Source organism: Equus asinus, unplaced genomic scaffold (genome assembly GCF_041296235.1).
Source record: "Equus asinus isolate D_3611 breed Donkey unplaced genomic scaffold, EquAss-T2T_v2 contig_1, whole genome shotgun sequence".
In the NCBI taxonomy this organism is placed as follows: Eukaryota; Metazoa; Chordata; class Mammalia; order Perissodactyla; family Equidae; genus Equus; species Equus asinus.
Genome location: NW_027224738.1, coordinates 2,669,603 through 2,694,804, shown reverse-complemented (window position 1 = coordinate 2,694,804; position 25,202 = coordinate 2,669,603). Strand labels below are relative to the sequence as shown.

Sequence of the window (25,202 nt, the reverse complement as noted above, 5' to 3'; positions counted from 1 at the left end):
TTACATGAGCTCTAAAAATTACTTCCCCTATATGTGTGAGGGGTTGCCCACTGCAAAAAATATATATGCATGTGTAGGCATCATCCTCTCCCACACGTACCACCATAAGCATAATTCCTGTATCAGGTAAGCAGATCTTACCTTAACAGTTCATTCCTTTGCTTTGTTAACTGTTCATTTTGCTGCTTTAACTTAGAAATTTCCTTTTCTAGCCATATATATTCACTTTTCAAAATAAAAGCTTTTGTGAGTTGTACAATGCCGCTGCCACCCCCACAGGTTAAGGGTTTCCTTGAAGGCTGAGAATCAGTATGTTCTGATATCACTGTGGGAGGCAAACACACAGACAGGTGATAATTTTAATTATCTCCAAAGTTCACAATAAAGCAAACATTAGTAAGTTCAATAAATCACTATAAAAAACAAAACATCTCAGCACCATCTCCCTGAACGTCATCCTTGACTTCCTCCTCTTCCCTCACCTCCTATGCCAATTCCATCATGGATTCTAAGTATCTGCGGAACCCCTGCTTCTCTCCACCCACTACCTCCACCACCACCACCTGCTAGGATCACTCACGGTGACGGCAGCAGTCGGAGCTGCCCTTCACTGTCTACTCTCGACGCCAGTGGGGTCCCCTGGAGGGCTGCTTCCACCACACAGCGTGTGTGGGGTCCACCCCAAGGCAGTCAATGTGCTCCCAATACTCAACACGTATTTGTTAACTAAATAAACCTTAGACTGCTATTAAAGAATATACTATTCAGTATTTTACACCATATGTGTACAAGTAATGTAAAGAACTGTTTTGTAAATTTTAGGTAAAATTGCATAAAAGTGTGACGTGCTTAGAAAGTGGAATGATCCACTGGGTCACTGACTGTTTACAAGGGAGGGGCAAGATGAGTGTGGGGAAGACACTCAATGTCCATTTCCTTTTGAATTATTCTGAATTCAGGTACAACACGTACCTGAAAGTCACAAATTAGAAGGAATCATCCTGACCCTTCTCTAACAACAAAAGTTCTATTTTTACCCCTTGAAGTTTTCCAGGTAGGAGCTGCAATTATCCTGCAATGGACACTAGGGCAGTTCAAACTAAACAAGCACCAGACAATGCGTGGACAATAATACACACAAACATCATCTTGCATTTGCCTGACATTTAGAATTTTCAGTGTGCTTTCACACACAACTTTTAGCCTGATCCTTACAAGTCTATATCCAATCTAGAAGGTCAGGCGTTCTCCTCATGATTTCACAGGCTGTTAAGTGAGGGCAGTCAGCTTAGAGAACTGTTCGTGACGTTATTTCGATGCTGGACCCACTACACAAAGCTGCCCCAAGTACTGTTCAGCATTCTCTCTTTTCAAATGAAACATAAGAGACAGAAATATGGGAAAAGATACAGTTTGAGGAATGTATATGCAGAAATTTGATGATTAGATTTGAAAACTGTATCTAAGATAAGTTTCAAAGAGTTTGCCAGTAAGCATCAAGTCTGTATTTTCAGTACCAACAACAAGTAGGATAATATTTACTGTATACTGACTATGTTTTTACAGTGCACATGGTTAAAATCTATTAAGATATGCTTGTGTTTTATTGGGAAGGGTACGTCTACCTTGACAGGTAAGTCATTCTTGTATACTACTGAAGGTATCTTCACTAATATGTAAAGATCTGATAGCGCACAGGTTACATTCATAGTTTTTAAGAATCTATAATGGATAAATAGTTGAGATTACAGGAAACTTAAGGAGGTATCACAGGATAAATATGATCTCAATGAATTCATTTTAAAAATAGTTCTTTATAAATTAGTGATTAACAGGTTTATTCTTGACTGTCATATATATAATAGCAGTCTTCAAAATGTGTAAGTATACTGAGAAGTAAGATGGAAAAAGATCTGGAAATATCAGCATTTTCTACTTACTTGAAGTATCTTGGGCCTGCTGATTTCGTCTAAGATTTTCTCTCAATAGCCTTATAACTTCTTTTTGATGTTCTACAGTGGCTTTTGTACAAGTAATTCTATTAAGAATAACAACAGAAATATGTAAAAGGCCAGCAACTAATTTTTAATGGAAGAATAAACAGAACTGCTGTCAAGAATTTTCTGATAAGATACATCACATTGATATGATATGCATAAGCAGCAGTAGGTAAGCCCTCACGATACCCCCTGGTATCATGCACTTTATAGCCATAAATAACACCATCAAATTGGAAGTGTTCTGTTTGGCTGCAGGGGCAATTTTTTTTTAACATTGAGAAACCAATTCTTTTAAAATTTCTGAAAGCCCAATAGGTATTATTAACTGGATATTGAGCAAAATTACATTCAGGGGCACCATAAAACAAATAATTGGGTTGTTATCATGAGGTCCTAGAAACCTCTTGAAGGTACAACAGTTACCAAAGCGTAAAACCAAAAGCACCTTCTGTATACACTGTAAGGAAAGCACACTCGACTGCAGCTCTGATCTGAGGTGACACAGTCAGAGGTCACAGTCTGCTCATTGCACCCAGGAGAAAAAGACATTCTGTTAATTATTTGCTTGAGTGTTAATTGGCAATGCTAAATTATGAGACTTTCTGCCTTTCTTAGAGACTGAAAGTATCTGCTGATTCTATTCTATATAAAATTGCTTTGCATTTATTTAAAAAAATTTTTTTCTTTTGAGGAAGATTAGCCCTGAGCTAACATCTGCCACCAATCCTCTTTTTGCTGAGGAGGACTGGCCCTGAGCTAACATCGGTGCCCATCTTCCTCTACTTTATATGTGGGATGCCTACCACAGCATGGCTTGACAGGTGATGTGTAGGTCCACACCTAAGATGGTGAACCCTGGGCCACCGAAGTGGAATGTGCAAACTTAACCACCGTGCCGCTGGGCTGGCCACTAAAATTGCCTTTTTAATGATGCTCCACTAAAACCAACAGTCCTATCAATAGAAGGCTGGTTAGAATGCATGAAGATTCAGAGTGCGACTTTTTGGGCAAAATTAGATATCATCATTAAACATTTATTAAACATTTACAGGAAGAATAAAAAGTGTGAGGAGTCAGAGGTGACATATTAATAAGTGGCAACATTATATTTCTAATTCAGTTTCCTTGACTCTCTGTTTAATGTTCTTTTCATTATGCTATACCACAAAGAACTTTAGGCATGCTATTGTATATGGTACTATACATAAATAAATCAATAAAAAGGGAATATGCTCTTGGGCACTAAGTACTACAATTTAAAAGGAAATAAAACCTTACACAAAAATACAATAAGAAGAACAAATGAAATTAAGAGAACCAACAGAAACCTTAGACAAACTGCTAAAAACACACACACGTTCTTAATATTCACTTTCAAACAAAAAAGGCCATTTTTAAGCTGTTCCTATATGATTGAACAAGAAGTATCCAAAGACATAGTATGTCAGTAATTGATCAGAATTGTGCTTGTTTTCAAAACCTTTGCATACATAATGAGAATTTAATAACTTTAAAATCTGTAGATGTTTGTATTTATTTTATAAAAAGCAATAACAATATCTTAATATATTTTAAATTTATACAGTTTAGAAAGGAAATTTAAGCTACTAAAGTCATATTCAATTAAGACAAAGACATACTCCTTTTCAAACTCCTTGGCATTTCTCATCTTCTCTAGGTCTATTTTCACCAGCTTTGTTTTGAGCTCTTCAATTTCTTCTTTATAGGGCTTAGCTCCTAAAGCAACTTTGTCCTAAAGGTTTTAGAGAAAAGAGAAATAAAGTAATTTTAGAGCAGTTTCAAAGACTTGTTAACTACCTAATATAGTAGGAACATTTTAAAACAGCAAACTCCAAACATATGAAAAGGAGGAAAGGCACAAATTTTAACCCTAAAATGAGTAACAAATAGATATTTGATGTGAAGTACATGTGAAGCTATTGGAAGCTAATGTGTAATTAGAAAACCTATGACTTCTATTTCTTAAAACAAATATTTTTCCCAATTAAAAAACAATATACTTAAACAAAATGAAACAGAAAGGTTGAAACGAATGAAATGGGTAGATAAAGGTAAATCAGGAAAATAAGACAAGAGATGAACAGTAATATAAATATCAAAGTAGAACTGAATTCAAGGCACAAAATATTATATAACATTATTGGGGATATTCTGTACTCAAGGTTGGTTCAATCTAGCCATACATCTACTTCGACTCAGAAAAAAAATCAGTCATATATACATACAAACATATACAAAAATCTTTTTTAATAAATAGGTTTAACTTTTTAGAGCAATTTTAGGTTTATAGACAAATTGAGCAGAGTACATAGAGTCCCGGTAATACCCGTGTCCTCCCCTAGTTTCTCCTATTATTAACATCTTAGTGTGGTATGATTGTTACAAATGATGAGCCAATATCGATACATTATTAACTGACGTTCACAGTTTACATTAGAGTCTATTGTTTGCATTGTATAGTCCATGGGTTTTGACAAATGTATGACACGTGTTCATCATCACTGTATCATGCAGAATAGTTTCACTGCCCTAAAAATCTCCTGTGCTCCACTTATCCATCCCTCCACCCTCCCCCAGAACCCTTAGTAATCATTGATCTTTTCCTGTTCGCCTAGTTTTGCCTCTTCCAGAATGTCATACAGTATGCAGTGTTTTTAGATGGGCTTTTTAAAATTAGCAATGTGCATTTAAGGTTCCTCCATGTCTTTTGTGGCTTGATGGCTCATTTCTTATTATTGCTGAATAAATCATTCATTTCTTTTATTGCTGTTACCACAGCCATACTATGGATTACTATTATATATTGAATACAAAAATAAACCCATCTAAATAGGGACCCAGAGAGCTCTTCATTCCTCTAGGCGTTACCCCCAGTGCCTATAAAAACATTTGCACACACACGTAGTTAGCAAAGACTAAAAAGATGCAAGCTTCCAAAGCTGAGATGCTCAGCTTAAGGAGGTTGCTGACTAGGTCAGATAAGCCCATTCTGGGAGGAGCCCAGTATTTGCTCAGTCATGGCACCAGTAAAATACCCTGGCTTTCTGGACCAGATGCTGATATCAGGGACTCCTTGAGCATATGACTGGCTGGAGTGGTGTCAGTTTTGTAAGAAACTGCCAAACTCTCTTCTAAAGTGGCTACTGTACCACTTGCATTCCCACCAGCAGTGAGCAAGAGCTCCTGGCCCCACTCCTTGCCAGCATTTAGTGTAGTCAGTGTTCCGGATTTTGGCCATTATATTTTGAGATACAGTGGATGTACAGTGGTATCTCATTGTTTTTTAATTTGCAATTTTCTAATGACATATGATGTGGAGCATCTTTTCATATGCTTATTTGCCATGTGTGTATCTTCTCTGGTGAAGTGTCTGTTCAGATCCATTGCCTATTTTTAAATCAGGCTGTTTACTTTCTAATTATTGAGTTTTAAGAGTTCTTTGTATATTTTGGATAACAGTTCTTGAAAGATATGTGTTTTGCAAAGATTTTCTTCCAGTCTGTGGCTTGTCTTTCATAGGGCAAACATTTTTAATTTAAATGAAGTCCAGTTTATCAATTTTTTTCCTTCATAGATTATGCTTTTGGTGTTGTATGTAAAAAAAGTCAATGCCAAACCCAAGGTCACCTCGATTTTCTCCTACGTTATCTTCTAGGCATTTTCTAGTTTTGTGTTTTAGATTTAGGTTACAATCAATTGAGTTAATTTTTGTGAAAGGTGTCCAGTTGTTCAGCACCGCTAGTTGATAAGACTATCCTTTTCCATTGAATTGCCTTTGCTCTTTTGTCAAAGATGACCTGACTATATTTGTGTGTATATATTTCTGGGCTCTCTATTTTGTTCCATTGATCTACTTGTATACATTTTGATTTAAAAGTTCAAAGAACTCTAAAAATATTTATTCATTTATGACACCTAAAAGAAAATTTCAATATATTCTAAAAATGGAGAAATTGCAGTAATTTTTTTGCCACAATATAATGAAATAAATTAGTCATATATAACAGTTTTAAAACAATTCTTGAGTAAAAGAAATTGAAATTGGAAATACTCTCTTAGAAATGAAAGACAGTGAGAATTCCTTATTTCAAACACATGACGTGTGCCCAAGCTGCACTCAGAAGCGCTGACAGCCTTAAACATCCTCTAGCCGCCTGAGGAGTCTGAGCGCCTGTGTTCTCAGTGAACAGCACCTGCTCATCCTATTTTAGATGGAGTCTGCTGAGAAACTTTCTTTGCTCTACCAGAAAAAGAATTCCTTTGAGATTCTGATTTGAATTACATTAACTTTAGAAATTAATTTGGGAAAAACTGATGGTTGTACAGTATTTAGGTTACAACCTAGGAAATGGCATATTTCTTATTTTAAACCACATGCTCTCCTATATTTCCTTTTAGAGTTTTGTTGTTCTTTTCATATATGTTGTCTCATTTTTTGTTAAGGTTAGTCACTTGAGCATTTTATATTTTGTGCCAGTTATAAATAAGATCTTTTTTTCCCACTGTGCAGGATGTCCCTAAAGTACTAGCACAGTTTGAATTTTTAACAAATTTACTGCTACTTGATATAAATAATTTGTAAAGATACAACAGAGGAAATGTATCAAGATTTAAACAAAACTGTTAATGAGTCATTTGTTCAAATTACTTTCTTCTATATTCACTTAATAAACCCTACATTATATTGGACAGCTATATCCAGGTGAATTAAAATAGTGGTGAATAGGTTAAAAGTTAATATCTTTGCATTTTACTATGCCAAATCTCGAGTTAAATATACTGTTGCATTTTATAGAATATTTATATAAAATACAGAAACAGATTCTTAAAAATTCAAACTGTATAAAGATTTTATGGATACCCTATACTTTGTTTTCTTTCCTCATGGATGCTGTACAATGGCATACTCTATTATATTATCTAAATGGTTACTTTTAGTATGCAGGAAAGATATTCCTCTCTCCATAGACACCTGTACCAATCTATACTGAGTGTGGAGAAATTTGTCGCTTACTCCCTTTTTCTTGAAACACTAGCTTCACTTATATGAAGAAACTGGAACCACTCTGTTGCCCAGACCCCCTTTTCTTTTTCACTCACTGGCTGCTCCATCTCAGCATCATTTGGTTACTCCACATCTCCTCTCCATTATGCTTATGCCCTCGTCCAGTCTCATGATTTTTATACGCTGATGATTCCCCAAACTTAAACCTCTCGCCTATATCTTGCTCAGACTCAGATATTCAATTGCCTAAGTCATATCTCAACTTGGGTGTCCCCAGTGGGCATTTCCAATTCAGCATGTCCAAAACTGAACTTTCCTGGTTTCAAACTTCCTCTTCTGGCAGTCTTTCCCATTTCCGTATGTAGCAACTCTATCTTCTTGGCTGCTCAGGCCAAAAACTTTGGAATCATCTCTGACTCCAAGAAATACGAGAGGTACGTGTTTGGCTTTCTCTTTGATAAATTGAATCTAAATATTTTGCAAAAAAAAAGAAATATGAGAGGAAGAGACATGTGCCACTTCTGGGCCAGAGCCTTTATGAGTACAGATTTTAAGACAATTTTTAGCTTCTCCATCTTGTCCCTTTTCTGTGAGCCTGAGCACGGACAGCTTACAACTGGGCTTTAACCATGCAGATGAAAACAGCACCAAGGAAGTGCTGGAGAAACAAGATGGGAGAAACGGGGGCCTCTGAATGACCATGTGGAAAGGAGCCACTTGCCAAGCTGGAACCCACACTTTTACGTGTGAAATAAGCTTCTGTTTTGTTTGAGCCATTGCATTTTGTGGTTCCCTTTGTTGTAGGAGCTGGCACGTCACTAACAAACACGCCTTCCTGGATTCTATTTTCAAAGGGCAGCCTTTAAAAATTTAAGTCAGACTATATCATTTTGCCAAAATCCTCTGATGACTTCCCATCTCATCCAGAATAAAACCCAAAGTGCTTACAAATAGCTTTCAAGATGCTTTATGATTTGGCTCTCTGCTACTTCTCACCTATTTCCCCTTCTATCCTTGCCCACGCTGCTCAGGAGACGCTGGCTTTCTTGCTGTTTCCTTGAATACATCTCAACTACTTCTGTGTTGCGGCCTTCGCATTTGCTACTTCTTTTGCCTAGAAGGCCCTTCCCTACCAGACAGCTCACACCATCACTTCGTCATCTTAATTGTGCGGCTCTCCTCAACTCCCCTTACAAAATCACACTCCTACTCACACCCACTCTCACCCTGCACCTATATACCTCTGTCTGGCTTAATATTTTTCCATTGCACTTCTCACCGTTTAACAAACATATATACTTGTTTATTTTCTGACTTCATGAAGCAGAATGTAAGCCTCTTCAAGGAGGCTTTATTTTTTTTCCATTGCAGTACACATGGCATCTAGAACAATGACCAACACATAGTAGGTATTCAACAAATACTTGTTGAATGAATAAAAATGTGATCATTTAGTTATTTGAAGTATTAAAAAATTACTCTCAAAGATTTTAAAGCTTTACAGTTGATTTTCTTGGTTTTTAGCTATACTAACAATTTCTAAAAACAAAAATTAAGATTATTTTCTCTTGCCTCTCTGTTTCATGTCTCATTGAAATAACCAGAATTTTTAGAACAATGTTAAATAATGAAAAGAGTAGGCATTCTTGGCTTGTTTCTAATTTTGGAATGAAGAGAAGAGATACTGGAGCAGGAACAGTGAACAAAATGCCTATTAGGATCCGACCCAAGTAGCAGAAGAGTGAGAAGTAGCTGTGGCTCAGACGAGGAAGGAAGGCTGTGATGAAGGAGGGTGCGACTTGTGTAACAGCATTCAAGCTCAAAAACATTTCAACTCTGCTCTTTCTAGAGAAAACAGGTTAGATTAAGCCCATAGGCTACCAGGTGGGACTCAATAACAGGGGATTAAGTAGAAAAAAATATAATTTTAAAATGTACTTATCTAACAGAGTATTAAATATTTAGATAAGAAGCATATTTTTTTGAAAAATAAAAAGAAAGTCTCAACAAGAAAAAAACCAACAACTCAATTAAAAAGTGGGCAAAAGATCTGAACAGAGATTTCTGCAAAGAAGATATATGGGTGGCCAACAGGCTCATGAAAAGATGTTCAACATCATTAGCTATCAGGGAAATGCAAATCAAAACTACAATGAGATATCACCTCCCTCTGGTCAGAATGGCTATAATTAACAAGACAGGAAACAACAAGTGTTGGAGAGGATGTGGAGAGAAAGGAACCCTCAAACATTGCTGGTGGGAGTGCAAAGTGGTGAAGCCACTATGGAAAACAGTATGGAGACGCCTCAGAAAATTAAGAATAGATCTACCATATGATCCAGCTATCCCACTGCTGGGTATTTATCCAAAGAACTTGAAAACACAAAGGCATAAAAGATATATGCACCCCTATGTTCATCACATCATTATTCACAATAGCCAAGGCTTGTAAACAACCTAGGTGCCCATCAAGGGACGAATGGAAGATGTGGTATATATACACAATGGAATACTACTCAGCCATAAGAAATGATGAAATCTGGCCATTTGTGACAACATAGATGGACCTTGAGGGTATTATGCTAAGTGAAATAAGTCAGAGGGAGAAAGTCAAATACCATATGATCTCACTCATAAGTAGAAGATAAAAATGACAAACAAACACAGAGCAAGAGAGACTGGATTGGTGGTTACCAGAAGGGAAGGGAGGAGGGGGAAGGGCAAAAGGGGTGATTAGACACACTTGTGGTGATGGATAATTGGTCTTTGTGGGGTGAACATGATGTAATCTACACAGAATTCGAAATATATTATGATGTACACCTGAAAGTTATATAATGTTATAATCCAATGTTACTGCAATAATAAAAAATTAAAAAAAAACATATTTATGAAAAAATGTTTCAATATACTACTAGAGATATACAAACATACATCCTCTACATTTTTGGCATTCAGAAATTAAAGTGAAAATAAAAAATTTCCTTACTTTGAAAAGTAAAAAAATTAAAAAAAATTAAAAAAATAAGATATATTTTAAACTGTCAAGAATATTTATGTTTTTTAAAAATAATTTTTACAGGAAGATGAAAACAATCATTATTTGGCATGAAAATAAACGTATGCATTTATTTATATTTATTATGCATAATTTATAAAATTATGCCTTTATTTATAAAATGAGTTTTAAGTTACCTGAAGTACTTGGATCATTTCTTTTGTTTTTTCAAGGCATTTATTTGATTCATTAACTTGTGATTGAAGTTTTGCTATTATATCATTAGTCATCTCAAGCTCTTTCTGCATCTTTATAATCTTGTCTTCCTTTTGCATGGCAGTTTCTTTAGCTTCACGTAGTGAAGTTTCCAGCTCTTGAATCTTCTATTAAAAAAAACACACATATATAAGGTGTGCCTTGAAGACAGAATCACAGTTTATATGAAACAAAGATCATATATAGGTATTAATCTTTCAGATTGCATCAACATAGGATAGATGGAGACTCCAAATGTCACTCAATTTATACATGTATTATTTTTTTCATTTAGAAGCTGATCATTTAGGACTAAAAGAGGCCCAGATTTTATATAAGGTTAGTACTTATTTTATTTACTAGTTAGCATGGTGCTAAGCATATTAAATAGGCACTTACATTTTAAATTAACACTACTTACAGAAAGTATATTTGTTAATTGACACTTTAGAGGAATACATGTAACATATCTTTCCCTTTATTTTTATTACCTAGTTTTTATGCTGAAAAATACAAGTATGTGGAAAAATCCAAAGGCATATAATTAAGATTAAGTTCCCCCATCTCAGAACCCCCACTGACTCTAAAGCGATGACTACTAAACTCTTTCAAGTGTATCCTTCTAGAAATTTTCTATATGTATCTACGCATGTGAATATACAGTTTACAAAAACAGTAAGTCACACACACAATAGTGTGTAAGAAGAAAGTTCACACAGAATAGCGTGAAAGAAGAAAGAGCCAAAGCAGGACTGCATTCGAACATGAAGAAGACAGATATGACTACAGAAGAACTATACAACTTTAATGTAGCCCATGAAGACACTGAAATTGTTAAAGGTTTTGTTTCCCTTGGTTCAGTCATCAGTTTAAATGGAGACCGCAGCCAAGAAATCAAGAGAAGACTGTGACTCAGAAGGGCAGCGATGGAAGAATCAGGAAAGATCATCAACAGTAAGGGAGTATCATTAGAGACCAAGGCCAAGATTATCGACACCCTCGCATTCCCAATTACTATGTGTGGGTGCGAAAGCTGGACAGTGAAGAAGGCTGACAGGAAAAAATGGACTCATTTGAGATATGGTGTTGGAGGAGAGCTCTACAGATACCCTGGACTGCCAGAAAAATGAACAAGTGGGTCCAAGAGCAAATTAAGCCTGACCTATCTCTGGAGGCAAAAATTGTAAAACTGAGACTATCCTACCTTGGGGACATGATGAAAAGTAAAAGGCAGCAGGAAAAGAGGAAGACGAAATACGAGATGGCGTAATTCCAGAAAGGAAGCCATAGGCGTGAGTCTACAGGAGCTGAGTAGGGCTCTTGAGGACAGGATATTGGACATCACTCATTCATAGAGTTGCCAGGAATCAGAGCTGACTCTACAGCACATAACAACAATAAATATATACTTCTGGTTTTTTGTGGGTTTTTATTGCTGAGGAAGATGAGCCCTGAGCTAACTTCCTCTTTTTTTGCTTGAGGAAGATTAGCCCTGAGCTAATATCTATGTCAATCTTCCTCCATTTTATATGTGGATTGCTGCCACATCATGGCTGCCAATGAGTGGTGTAGGTCCGTGCCTGGGATCTGAACCATGAACTGGGCCGCCGAAGTAGAGCATGCAAACTTAACCACTATGCCATGGGGCTGGCCTCCTGCTTTTTAAAAAATTAAAAATTTTATTTTCACTTGATAATATATTTTCCAGATCTTTTCATTATCAACACATAGATCTCTCGCATTTTTGTTTTCATGGGTAAATATATCCTATTTCATGGAGGTACTATAAACTAGTTAACCTGTCACCTACTAATGAACATTTAGGTTATTTCCAGTTTTTTATAAGTACAAAAATATCTTAATTTGTTCATAATATAAGACTGTTCACATATACACACATGCAGGTTTTCCTGGAAAACGTTTCTTTTTGGTCCACCTGGAATTTACTTTTGTTTAATGAATGAGGTAGGAGTCCAGACTTATTCTTCTAAGATGGCTAGTTGGTTGTTCTGATTCAAACATTAAGCAGACTATCTTTCCCCCCTGAGTTGACTGCTCCTACTGTCATGCACTGAATTCTCCTACTTGTTTGGGTGGACTGCCCAACTCTCTGCCTGCCCCACTGCTCTACCTCCACATCACTGACCTGCTCTGTGCTACTCTGATTTGGCCTAATTATCAAACTAATAACATACGATTTATTATCTGATGGGGTATTTCCTGGGGTCATTGAAAATGGGATTTCCTTGTGCTTGTTTATCTTATTGCTTTGGAAGATGGGTTTCATATTTCCACTATTTTTACCTCTACAGCTGACTGAGGTCTGTAGTGATCAGCAAATCAATAAACTCTATATTAGTGATCTTCTAGTTTCCACTAGTAATAATTATTAAACTGGCAGTTGATGTTTTATTATAAATATTTATTTTGGTAAAAATGCTAAGTTGTAATTCACTCGGGTTCCCCACTAAGACGTGTGTGCTAACAAAATAAAACAGCGTGTTTGCTGTACAGATTCCCAAGTAAGGGCAGTTAATACAGTTATTGGATTATTCAAATAATGTACTGATTCTTGGGCACAGGTTAATCTGTATAAGAAATTTATTATACTTTTAGCCTCTTCCATTTTTGTTTTGATCACATTAACCAATATTAAAGACACTGATGATAATTAGAGAAAAGCTAAATTGCTCTTTCTCTCTAAACTAGTTTGGTACTATAGACATAGATTATAATTTAATAGAAAGTCACATGATTTAGAAAACTTATAATGTATGGTAATAACACCTTAAGTGGTATACATACCTATTAATCAAATTAAGGCATGAGTTACTTCTATTTTATAATTCAAAGGTAAGATCTTATGTAACATGTAGCTTTATAATTAGTTGAGTGAGCGCCCCAATAGAACTATATTTAAAAAACAAGTCCATCATGCATGTTCCCTAATACCTTCAATACTGTGATTTTGCTCTGAAATGTTACATATGATACATCTTTAACTCTACAATGAAGCTGCAAATTGAAAAACATCTTATAAGAAATCTCATACCTCTGTGGTTAGTTGTGTAGCTCTTGATGTGACATGAAGATTCTTATCGCCTTGTGTAGTAGGATTAACAAGGGCACCAGATGTTCGAGAGATCTTCAAAGTTTGATAGTTTTTCAACAGTTTTTCATTTTTCTCTTTCACTGATTTCAGGTCATGTTCCCATTCTTTGGTGATGGTCACATTTCTTTCCTCAAACTCTGTTGATTCATTTATTATAGCCTATTGAGTAGTAAAGACAACACTATAGCTTCTAAAATGAATTACGTATTAAAAAAACCACTATGGAAAATACTAGAGTTCTAGGACAAGGCATATGTTGAAATTCATTATTCAGAACATTCTAGAATAGTACTTTAAAAGAATGTGAACATTCTTTGTGGCTTGCACCAGTTCCTGACATTTCAGAAGACGCTGGATATTGATTATGAGAATAAAAGAAGAATAAGGACTAGAGAGGATTCATATTGATTTGCAAGACGATAATCTCATTCTATTAGATCAGCACTGACATATGAAGAGGAATCTGAAGAACTGGTCAGGTTAAAATCATTATGTATGTTATGACATATATAATGTCATATATAAACATTAACTGACATCTAATAGCAGAGCATACCCAGTAAACTTAATAACAATCTATTTTCCTCTTTCATTTCAAACCTCAGTGTTTATAAGGAAAAAAATTTACTGACTTTTCGTAATCTGAAAATCTTCTATTTCCGTGCAGGGAGTAACAGCCAATCCATACCCTCGTTACATCAAAGGCTGACTCACTCTGAAATTGCTTCTATCATCTTTTTACTTCCTATTCTTATGGGATGTACTTTTTGCTCTCATCATGAATGCCTTCTTGGCCTTACCTGTATCTTTCTTTGTGGCTTTATGGTAGTTCTGTGAGATGCGGATCCTAAATTAGTTGTGTTCTTGCTGGCACCCTGGACTCTCCTTGGTTCTGGACTACTGACCCCACACCACACCAAGTTATCAATTGCTATGCTCAGATGGTGGAAGAAGCCACATATCCATGCTGATCCACAGAGCAGAAATCTCTACTTTCTAACCACAAGTGAGCCCTCAATATTATGAGAAAAACACTGAATTATATGGAAATTATCTTATCCCAAACACTGGTTTTATGCTTTTCTTCATTGATTGTGGACCATTTTTTTTTATTTTAAAAGCTCATTTACTGTTTTGCTAGCTTGGGGTATTCGACAAATGGGATTCACTATCCACAGGAAAACCTTTTTTAAAAATGTTATCTACATTTCAATGTGATTTAAGTATAGTTTCCAGATGAAATTAAAGTGTCAGGAAAGAACTACCCAAACAAATGAAATATAAAACCAATCTTAGGAGCTATAATATTAATCTAGCTCCCTTTGCTCCAACTGCCTATATAACAAGCAACTTTCTGATTAATGACAATTTTACCAGGTGTATGAGGTAGAGATTACTTCAGAAAGCCGAATGAATTTTCTCATCAGTGGAAAGTAAAACAAATTAATAAAACTGATCTCAAGCAATCTTGGTTCATATGAATCTGTCCACAAGGGCTGGTCACCTTGGGAACAATGATACAAACCACATGTTTGAACCTCACAGTTGAAGGATCAGCACGTATGATAGCAACAGCACCGAGGTGAGAAGCACAAGGCCTCACTAATTAGTGGACTAGAGCTGTCTTTGGCTTGACCACAGGTGCTGCCCACAGCCCTGAAACAGGCTAGCATCTCACCTTGTTTGAGGATACTTGGGGGAAAAAGCTCAGGTCCTACGGAAGCGAGAAAGGACAGAGGAAAATGGCAAGATTTGAGGTTTCACCAGTGGAAATGGATTGTTATACTGCAACATTTTATTATCTTCTTTACAAGTTGATATATTTAATTACCTTAAGGAAGCAAAATGTGTTAGAGGAAGAACACATTTACAGTCACTCTTTTTCAAATAAAAAAATAAAGAAGCATATACAAATAAATGAAAGAAAATATACTTAAAATTAAGTTGCTCTAAGTCTTTTTAAGAATGAGGCAGAAAAATTAAAGCAAACAAAAAAAAAGAATGAGCACAAAAAAAGTACTACTTACAATTATCTTTTTATTATAAAAGATATTCACTTCACAAATCCTATCATTTTCTTTCTGGATGCCATTTTTAAGCTTTTCTATATCAAAATGAGTATTCAACCACTCTTCCAAAAACTGGGTCATTTCTTTCCTATTACTCAGTACTTGTTGAAATTCCATCTTTACGCTGTGGAAGTCACATTCCGAAAAATCTTTGAGAATTTCCTGTGTGAAAAATAAGCATTGAATCTCCTGAATCTTAGGAAAGTTTTTATCTAAATATCAGACAAATATCATAAAAAGGGGAAAATAACCTTACTGAACTTTCACTTCTAATATTTTGAAGTAAACATAATTCTAATTTATCCTCATTATATTAGAAATATAATTCTAATTTAAATAATAAAATTTTGGCAGTATAGGCTATGTAACAGAGGCACATCTACAAATTCTGCCTTTTGGCATTTTTAAAACCTGTTCGAAACTATGAATCTGTGACAGTGTCTGAAGTGCTTCTGGATGCAGCTTTTCTGTGCATACAGCAGGCCTTGCATGCATACTGGGAACTGCAGGGGCCTCACACTGCTGGGTGAGAGCAGGACACTCCATGTGGGGTTGCTACAATACAAATGTCTGTGACTCCCAGTCACAGATCTAGGAAGTTTTAGAAGGCATTTGGAAACTTATTCTGGCCTTCCAAGAAATCCTACTTGCTGATATTAAGTCTACTTTTCTATATCTGTGTAGTTCTGAAAGGAGGCTAGTCTATGACTTGGCACTCTTTACATCTGGCCAGCTGTCATCCTGCAACCTATTTTTTTTCTCCCCAAAGCCCCAGTAGTACATAGTTGTATATCCTAGTTCTAGGTCCTTCTGGTTCTTCTCTGTGGGACACTGCCACAGCATGGCCTGACGAGCAGTGCCAGGTCCACGCCTAGGATCTGAATCAGTGAACCCCAGGCTGCCAAAGCAGAGCACAGGAACCCACTTGCTACGCCACCAGGCTGGCCCCTCTGCAAGCTGTTTTTAATTTCATAAATGAAAATGACTCTAAGCACATGAAGAGGTACCTTTCTATTTGATAAAAAGACTTAAAATCTAATTAAATCCATTTTAAATAAATCATACCTCAATATGTAGATCCATTTTCTGGCTCAACTGGAGGTCCCCTAATTCTCTGGATGGTACATCATCATCTTGTTGAAGATGCTGCATTTTACTTAGCAGTGCATTTTGCTTTTCCACTTCATCAATAAAAACCATTTCAAGTTTACTGATGGATTCATGTTGTTCTTCCTTTATCTTTGTAACATAGCTTAACACATAGTTGCAGGAAAACATGAAACAAATTGGGAAATGAAACTTTTATCACGTTTAGAGGAAGTTCTAAACTCTCAAGACTAAGAGGTGGGGCGGCTTGTCTTGTTTGTCTCTATCCTCTGAGGAGTGAGGAAGAAGGGAAGAACCTCTCTCTATTCCCAAGTTTCTACTCTCAGCGTCTTCGGAGAGTGACTTCCAGACCTCTAGTTTCTTATTTCTGACTTCCTTCTGGAGCTACCTCAGGGATGTCCTACAGTTACCTCAGATTCAATATGTTTACAATGTAACATGATGCCTTTCCCTATAAACCCACCTTTTTCTATTGCCTCCTTTTGGTTAATTATATCACGCAGTTTTCCCAGTGAGATTCATTTCAACATCCTCTCCTGCCTATGTCAGCTGGGTGGCCAACGTGAGTGTGCCCTGCCTCAGGACTTACCTGTCAAGTGTGGCTTAAAGGGGACAAGAATTTGAATGCCCTGGTTCTATGGACCTCATGAATAAGTTCTGGATATCTGATTGTTAGGCTTTTGAAGACTATTAGAGCCTGAGGGGCAATCTACCTAGGTAGGGAAGATACCGCTTCCTACTTCCTCAACTTCCACCATTCCTTAACAATTTACAATCTGGCCTCTTTCCTAACCACTCAACTAAAACTGCTCTGACAAAGGTCACCAGTAAGCTCTATTGTCAACAATTGAGGGGATCTCTTCATTCATGTTCTGGCTGTCTGAAGCATCTGCCACTCTTGACCACTTCATCTTTGACACACTCTCCACCACTGACATGACCAATGGCACTTTTGCTCAGTTCTCTCTTATCTCTCTGACTTTTCCAACCTCAAACTCATGTGTTGCTCTCTTTTCTGCTACTGCCTCTTGAGAACTGATCTTTTCCAGAGTTCTCTTTTATCTTCACTCTATTATGCTTCTGGGTGGCCTCATTCACACCTGTTGTACTATCTATCACCAAATGCTGATGGATCCCACATCTTTATCTGTGGTCCTGATTTTTCTCCTGACAAACCTCAGATTCACAACTAAAAGCCTACTTGGTTTCTCTTCCTGGATGTTCCATTATAGGTATTTCTATCTCAAAACATCTCAAATTAAACACCAGATCTCTCCTCCTGCCTCACCTGCCTTCTCCCTTTCGTTTTTTCTTTCTATCAGTTAATGGCACCACTATCCACAAACCCGGCTAAGCCCAAATCCTGGGGCTCAGTCTGAACTTCCCTCCCCTCCCTCCACTGTCAAGCACATGGACCTACTATTGTAAACTGCCAAATATTTCTTTAACTTCTTTCATCCTTTCCATCCCTATGAATCCTTCCCCCATAGTACTGTCACCCATCACATCTCATCAGGACAATTGTAACTGCCTCTTGTCTCTTCTCTCTGCCACCAGGCTTATCATCCCCTGCAGACTCATTTCTTCTTTGTCTGTAGTGAAGTCTCTACAATGGCAACCCGATCACATTACTGCCACCACTTAAAATAACTGTCCAGTGACCCCTCCTCATCTCTAAAATGAACTCTAAGCTTTACTGCTTGAGCCCAGCTTCCAGTCCAGTCTTGTCTTCAACTTGTTCTCCAGGACATTGTCCACTACTGCACTTCTCACCTGTTCAAATGTCTGCCTCACCCACTGGACTAGGAGAGATTTAGCGGTTGCTCATCTCTGTCTCCCCAGCACCCTGACACATTGTTAAGGCCAAAGGCAGAGCTCAGGTTTTGTTGAATGAGCAGGTCCTAGATGCACTGAGGATCCTGCACATGCTATTCTCAGACCCATGCCATCTTTAATTCAGTAGCAAATGTACTAATTAGCAAATACACCAACTCCCAAAGCAGGACTTAAATATACTGGTTTGTAACTGAAATTAATGGCAATATTTACAAAGATATTACTAAAACAGGTGGTACCTTGAGTTTCTTCATGACTCTGTGGAACTCCATGGAACATCTCTGGTTGACAGTGAGAAGTTTCTGAATCTGTCTGGTTTGTGGATGTGGAAGTGAGAGGTTTGCTTTTACTCTAATTGAAAGCTCTCTTTGGGTTTCAATTTCCCTCTCCAAGTCAAGGCAGAGTCCATTTAAGCACTCATAATGACTATCCATCTCTGTGTATCTCTTCAGAAGCTCCTAAAGGCAGTGAGAATTCATTCAATTTAATAATTCATTCTACTTTAACAATAAGTAGTCCTAGCTCTGGAATTGTAACAAAATTTATGCTTTAACACTTTCTATAGGGCAGAAATAAATTGAGACTTTTGTGTATAAAAAACAAAAAGAAAATGTTATGGTCGATTTTGGATTATAGAAATAATTATAATCATTGTGGAAATTTAAGAAGTTTAAACTGTAGGGGAGGAAGATATTTCCTCTACACGCTCTAGGTCCTTCTGGCTGGACAGCGAATTAAATTCACATGAGACAGAATAACAGGAGAAAATTAAACAAAGCTTTATAACATGTATACATGGGAGAGACCCAGGAAAACTGAGCAACTCACCAAAATGGCGGAAGCTCTCACCTTAAATATCATCTTCAGCTAAAGACAAAGGAGGATGTTGTGGGTAGGGGGAGTCAGTATGGGAGGTTACCAGACAAGTACAGTAAACAAGAGTAAGGTTATTATGCAGATTTAAGTCCTTGCCTTCCGCATTGATAAGAGTTTCCAGAGGTAAGGTCATCCCCCTTCTTCCTGGTACAGAGAGGGAGACATCTTTACAGATGGAGATTTCCCTTACAAATGGAAATGTCTCTTACAAAGGGTAACTTCTACTTTTCAGAGTTTCTCTCATGTCTGCAGTTTTTGAAAGTAACCAGCCCAAAATAATCTTCATGCCAAAGAGATATATCTTGGGGTGGCCAATTCTAATCCTCTATAAAACAGCTATAACAAAGAAAACCAGAAACAACCATTGTTATCATTTTGATACATTTTCTTTTAGTCTTCTAAACATCCATGATTTGAATGAACATTTACAAAGTTGGAAGAGAAATTTGCATGAATTCAATCTAGTATGTATTGTAGCTCAAGGCTGAATGCTAGCTTCTGTTGACAATAGGTGGTGTGAGTGAGCAGATAAAACTGATGAGGATCAAGGATGCCTCAGGGAGAAAAGCCCAAGGCTTCCTGGCCTACATACCAATCTATATCATCCTCACAGAAGCATGGGACATCCTGACCTCATTCAATCTGATTCTTACCCAAAGTTATAAGACCACCTGATAACCAGACTCCACCTGCACTGATACTTTTTTTACCTAATTTTTCCTTTGTCTTGTAAAGAAGCAACTCACATACTTATGCCTTATAAATTTAGCCCTACCCTCAACCCATGTTTGCAGCTCTTCACTGCCCATAGGTCCTGTCCCCATGCTACTCCATGCTACTTCCTGAATAAAAGAGCACTACTGCCAGACCTTGAGAGTCCAAGAAATGTTTCTTTCGACTCCTCAGCTCACTGAGCCAGCATCAAAACGAGTGACAACAAATCACATGACCTACGTTCTATTATCTGCCTAGAATCTGAGATTTCTCACCTTTTATCAGAGTTAGAGTTCAGGTTCTAGCCCTGTCACTTCCTGACTGGGGAAATCCTTGAGCCATTCTCCCAACTACAAAATGAAGACTACAATAATTTCCACAAAGTTTTCTAGGGAATTAAGTAAAATGTTAGATTATATATAACCTATAAAATACATATAGACACTATAAATTAAAGGAAATAAAATTATATTTGTAGAAATGCTTCTATACCCAAGTTTTAAACTTAGACTTGGTTTCAAATCCTAATTTTACCAATTTACCAGCTGTGTGACCTTGGGCAATGACTGAACTTCCTCCTGGGCCTCAATTTCTTTGTTTATAAATGGAACAATAAACTCTGTCTCATGAGGTAAAGCACCCAGTCTAGTGCCTTATGTATGGCAGACACCCATTAGGCCTAGGCCCAGCAGCTCAACTTTCTAGAGACCAGACAGGTGACAAGCTGGTCAGGGCACAGGTGGAAGAACACTTTACATTCAATCGGGTATTAACATATTTAGTTCAGGGTGCTAAACAATAGAGTAAGGGGCTTCTGACAATAATGAGCTCTCCTTTTAATAATTTAAGGAAAACCTAGATAGATGTTCATTAATCTGGGATGTTGGAGAGGGGATTCTTGCCTTTGGTCTTAGGAGGAATCACCTTATGGTTGGAGCAGCACTGTCTAGTCATTCATTTGTACTTTTAATAAATACATATTGAAGGCTGACTTCTGTCAGGACTGTGCTAAGTGATGCAGCCATAAACACACAGAAGTCTTTAGGGATCTTGTGTTCTAATAGGGGTGACAGTAAATCCTGTTGGCTTTACCCTCACTACATGTTCAGAATCCACACACTTCTCACTGCTTCCACTACTACCTCTCTGGGCCAAGCCATCACCATCTTCGCATGATTACTGAAATTAGTCTTTCAAATAGTCTTCCTGCTATCACTTAATTTTCAACACAACAATCAGAGCTATCCCTTTAAAATGTAAGTCAGACCATGTCTCTCTCGTGGTCAAAACTCTCCAGTGGATCCACATCTCGTTCAGAGTAAAACCCAAAGTCTTTTAAAAGCCCCACAGCCTGCTTCCTCCTGTTAACTCTGACCTCGTTTCTCATTAGCTTTCCCCCTTGTTGATGTTGCTGGAGCCCACTAGGCAGCTTCTGCTTCAGGAGCTCTGTCCTTGCTGTTCTCCCTGCCTGTTCTGCTCTCCACCAGATACCTGTATGTCTCAACCATTGACTCCTTTCAGGTATCTGCTGAAATACCACCTTTCCAGTGAAGCCTCAAAGTCATAAACCCTACTGTTTTTTTTCAAAGATTGGCACCTGAGCTAACATCTGTTGCCAATCTTTTTTCTTCTTCTCCCCAAAGCCTCCCCAGTACATAATTGTATATTCTAGTTGTGAGTGCCTCTGGTTGTGCTATGTGGGATGCTGCCTCAGCGTGGCCTGACAAGCGGTGCCATGTCTGTGCCCAGGATCTGAACTGGGGAAACCCTGGGCTGCCGAAGCGGGAGCAGAAACTTAACCACTTGGCCCCAGGGCCGGCCCCAAACCCCACTGTTTTGTTTGTGTATGTATGCATGTATGCACACACATATCTGTACTAGATTATGAAGTTTAGAAGAATACTGAGCATTATCTCTTCATTCCATAGAGGTGCCTGTGACTCCTCAGGCCTTTGGAAGGGCCCCAATATTTATTTGTAATTTGAACAGGGGCACTTACTTTTATCCTAAAGCACTTTTCTCTCAGGCTTTCTGTAAGGTGCTGTTTTCCATCACATAGCAACATTTTTTCATATTTTAATACCTCTTTGATGTTCTGTTGGTCCTGCTTGGATGGAAAGAAATAAACAAGGCTTCAGCTATAACTCCATTCATATATAATGTCTAATCATTTACTTTTTCAATTACACATTGTACATTATTTCAATAATGGAATCAAATATTATACTTGTAACACAAAAAAATGTAAAAAATGGTCAGAAAATGAATAATAGTATCATGAAGTCTTTTAGTGAGTAACCTCAACTCATTGGGGAAAAAAGTGGGAGAACCACATATTTTTTGGAGACAGAATCTGTTCCTGTAACCTTCATAGCTGCAAATTAGGTTTTAGATTTATCTCTGGTTCCTACTCTTCCAGATCTCTGCATTAGAATAATTATTGTCAACTAAACATGCTAGCACCACTGTCTGTACTGTCCATGGTGCTCCAAGCTCCATTCATATATTCTTCCCAGCACCTTGGACCAGAAAATTCATACCCTGCCTACATTTTGTATTTCTGACTACAAGTACAAAACAAAACATTTTCTCCCATTTGTTTATCTTATTTACTGCAGTACCCAGAAGACTAATTGTTCAATGATTATTGGTTGAATGAATTAAATCTCTTTATAAATTTAGTTAGGGTCCACATAAATATGATTCCCAAGTGTCTGATGTTTCTATTGAGATTGCAAATGATACTGTTTTCCACTTTATTCTTTCTTCACTATTGAAATATGAGAATGAAAAAGATTTTTATAGATTTCATAAACTTTCTTATTGATCTGAAGTTTACATTACTTTTTAGAGGATTCAGTTCAATTTCTTTTTTTGTATTCATCTTGCCTTCTTCCCTTCTAATGTCACTAACAAGAGCCCACGTCTAACCCTATCAGGTAGAGATAGAGAGATGGGCTATTTAATCTTTTGTAAATCGAATCCTTCAACTATTTCTCCATTGAGAATAATGCTATTTCTTGGTTTAAAAACTCTTTTAAAATTTCATTAAAGAAAATAGTCTGCTTATTTAACAAATTTTTTCTTAAAAATAAAGAATTAAAATGGTATTTTCTGAAATAGATTTTAGCTTCTTTTAAAACTGTACTTGCCTGTTTGTGTGAAAAGTTATAGTAATAGTTTTCCCATTATCCTCCGTTTGTAGAAATTTCCCGGAAAAAAAAAGTAAAAACATTGCTACCCTTTTCAAAAAAGCTTGTTTCTTATAAATAGTTACTAGATAGGGGTAGATTCTGAACTCGCTCTAGCTATCATTTCTCTTAAGGTTTCTCTGAATTGGTCTCTTTCCATTTTTGAGAGACTTTTATGCTCCTTAGCTCATCTCTCTCCTCAGCTACAATTCTTATTTCTTCAAGGCTTTCATAAAGTTTCTTAGTCAAGTGTAAGTTATCCATTTCCACATTTTGCATAGATAAATTTTGGGCCTCAAACTGCTTCTTCAATCCTTCCGTTTCATTCATTTTTTAATGAGTTTTACTGTCATCTTCTTTCACTTTAAGAAGTTGAAGCTCTTTTTTCTGAAGTTCTCGGATCTTGAGATAATTATAAAACAAGTTAGAATGCAAACAGAACTCCTTCAAGGACGGAAAATAGTCTATTTGTTACATACAAGCACATATCTATGTCTATATATCTATTTCTATCTCCTTGCTGAGTCTACAAATAATTTTGGACACAACTACTCCCAAAAGAATAAAACAACAATACCTTTTCCTGTAATTCATCTTTTGCCTTATTTAAATCCTTTTGAATATTTGAAATCTGGGTTGTCTTTTCTGAAACTCTCTCTCTGAATTTATCAATAGTTTCCTGGTGTTCTTTCAAATGCATACGAGCAATTTTCAGTTCTTGTTGTGTTTCCAGATCCTTTATTATTAGAAGAAATTGAGAAATATGATAATATAAAGGCACATTATCTTTTCTTAATGATGAACTAGTTAAAGTAAAAAAATGCATTCTCACAGTTAAAAACCACCAACACACCACCCCCAAATCAGAACAGTATGGAAGGATAGAGAGTACAGACCCTGTCCCTCACCTCGCCCATCCTAGTCCTGCTCCTTGTTGAACTGGCTGCTTGCTCTTCTCCTTTCAGACCCCTTGGACACCCTTCTAGATCAACGTCACAGAAAAAGTGTCCCATTCTTATGCTTAGTGTTCCCTTATACAGACAAACCCCACTTAGCCAGTGCCTTATGGCGGACACTTGGATTGCTTTTAGCTTTTGTTTACCACAAACAATGCTGCAGTGAATGCTGTTGTATTTCTGCCCAAATGTGTGAATGTATTGGTTGGATAAATTCCTAGGAATGGAATTGCTGTAACAAACGTATATGCTGATAAATTTTTAATAAGATATTGTCAAACTGTCTCCCTAAAAGGCTCTAACATTTACTTTTTCACCAACAGTATCATTTATTTAAAAGAGAAGGAAGCTTCTTGTATTAAAAATATGTGTGCTGGACAGGAAGAAAGAGTATAACTCACTCTAGCTATGGTTTCTTGTAGGTTTGCCTTCAGTTGGTCTCTCTCCAGTTTGAGTGCCTCTTCCACTTTTCTTAGATTATCTCTTTCTTTCATTACAGATTTCATTTCTTCAAGATTTTCATGAAGTTTCTGAGCCAAGTTTAAGTTTTCCGTTTCTATTTTATCCAGAGTTAAACTTTGGGCCTTGAATTGTTTCTTCAATCGCTCTATCTCGGACATTTTTTTCTGTGTCTCACTGACATCTTCTTTTAACTTAAAAAGCTGATGTTCATTTGCCTTAAGTTCTTGGATCTTATCAAGATAATCATAAAATAACATGTCAGGATACAGATGGTTTTTAAGACAAGTATAAAGAATAGTTTCTAAATTGATTAAGACAATAGGCTTCTAATGTCACTCATTAATATTCTGCATAATTCCACACAGAATTTATTTTCTTTTGAGATTATATACGTAAGTGTATATATATATACACACAAGTGTGTACATATGTACATATACACACAAGTGTACATATAGATACATATATATACTTGTGCATATATACACATGTATATAGATGCACTCATGTACATATACACATAAGTGCACTAATCTTAAGTGTATAGCTCAATTATTCTTGACATATGTTTACATCTATGTAATAACAACCCAGATTAAA

At 36.7% G+C, this 25,202-nt stretch overlaps 1 protein-coding gene across 1 annotated transcript in view; it reads right to left on the bottom strand.

Annotated features, from left to right (window-relative positions):
• The window catches only part of LOC139042840 (centromere-associated protein E-like), a 79,828-nt gene that overhangs the window by 3,234 nt on the left and 51,392 nt on the right, over positions 1-25,202 (bottom strand). The window contains exons 31-41 of the mRNA XM_070503401.1: positions 24,542-24,832; positions 23,762-23,920; positions 21,993-22,100; positions 18,643-18,861; positions 16,526-16,712; positions 15,419-15,622; positions 13,332-13,550; positions 10,222-10,404; positions 3,641-3,753; positions 1,941-2,038; positions 142-325 (exon numbers count right to left, since the gene is read on the bottom strand). Of these exons, the coding sequence (XP_070359502.1) occupies positions 16,680-16,712; positions 18,643-18,861; positions 21,993-22,100; positions 23,762-23,920; positions 24,542-24,832 (810 nt within the window). The 3' untranslated portion in view covers positions 142-325; positions 1,941-2,038; positions 3,641-3,753; ... (2 more) ...; positions 15,419-15,622; positions 16,526-16,679. The remainder of the gene's footprint in view (positions 1-141; positions 326-1,940; positions 2,039-3,640; positions 3,754-10,221; positions 10,405-13,331; positions 13,551-15,418; positions 15,623-16,525; positions 16,713-18,642; positions 18,862-21,992; positions 22,101-23,761; positions 23,921-24,541; positions 24,833-25,202) is intronic.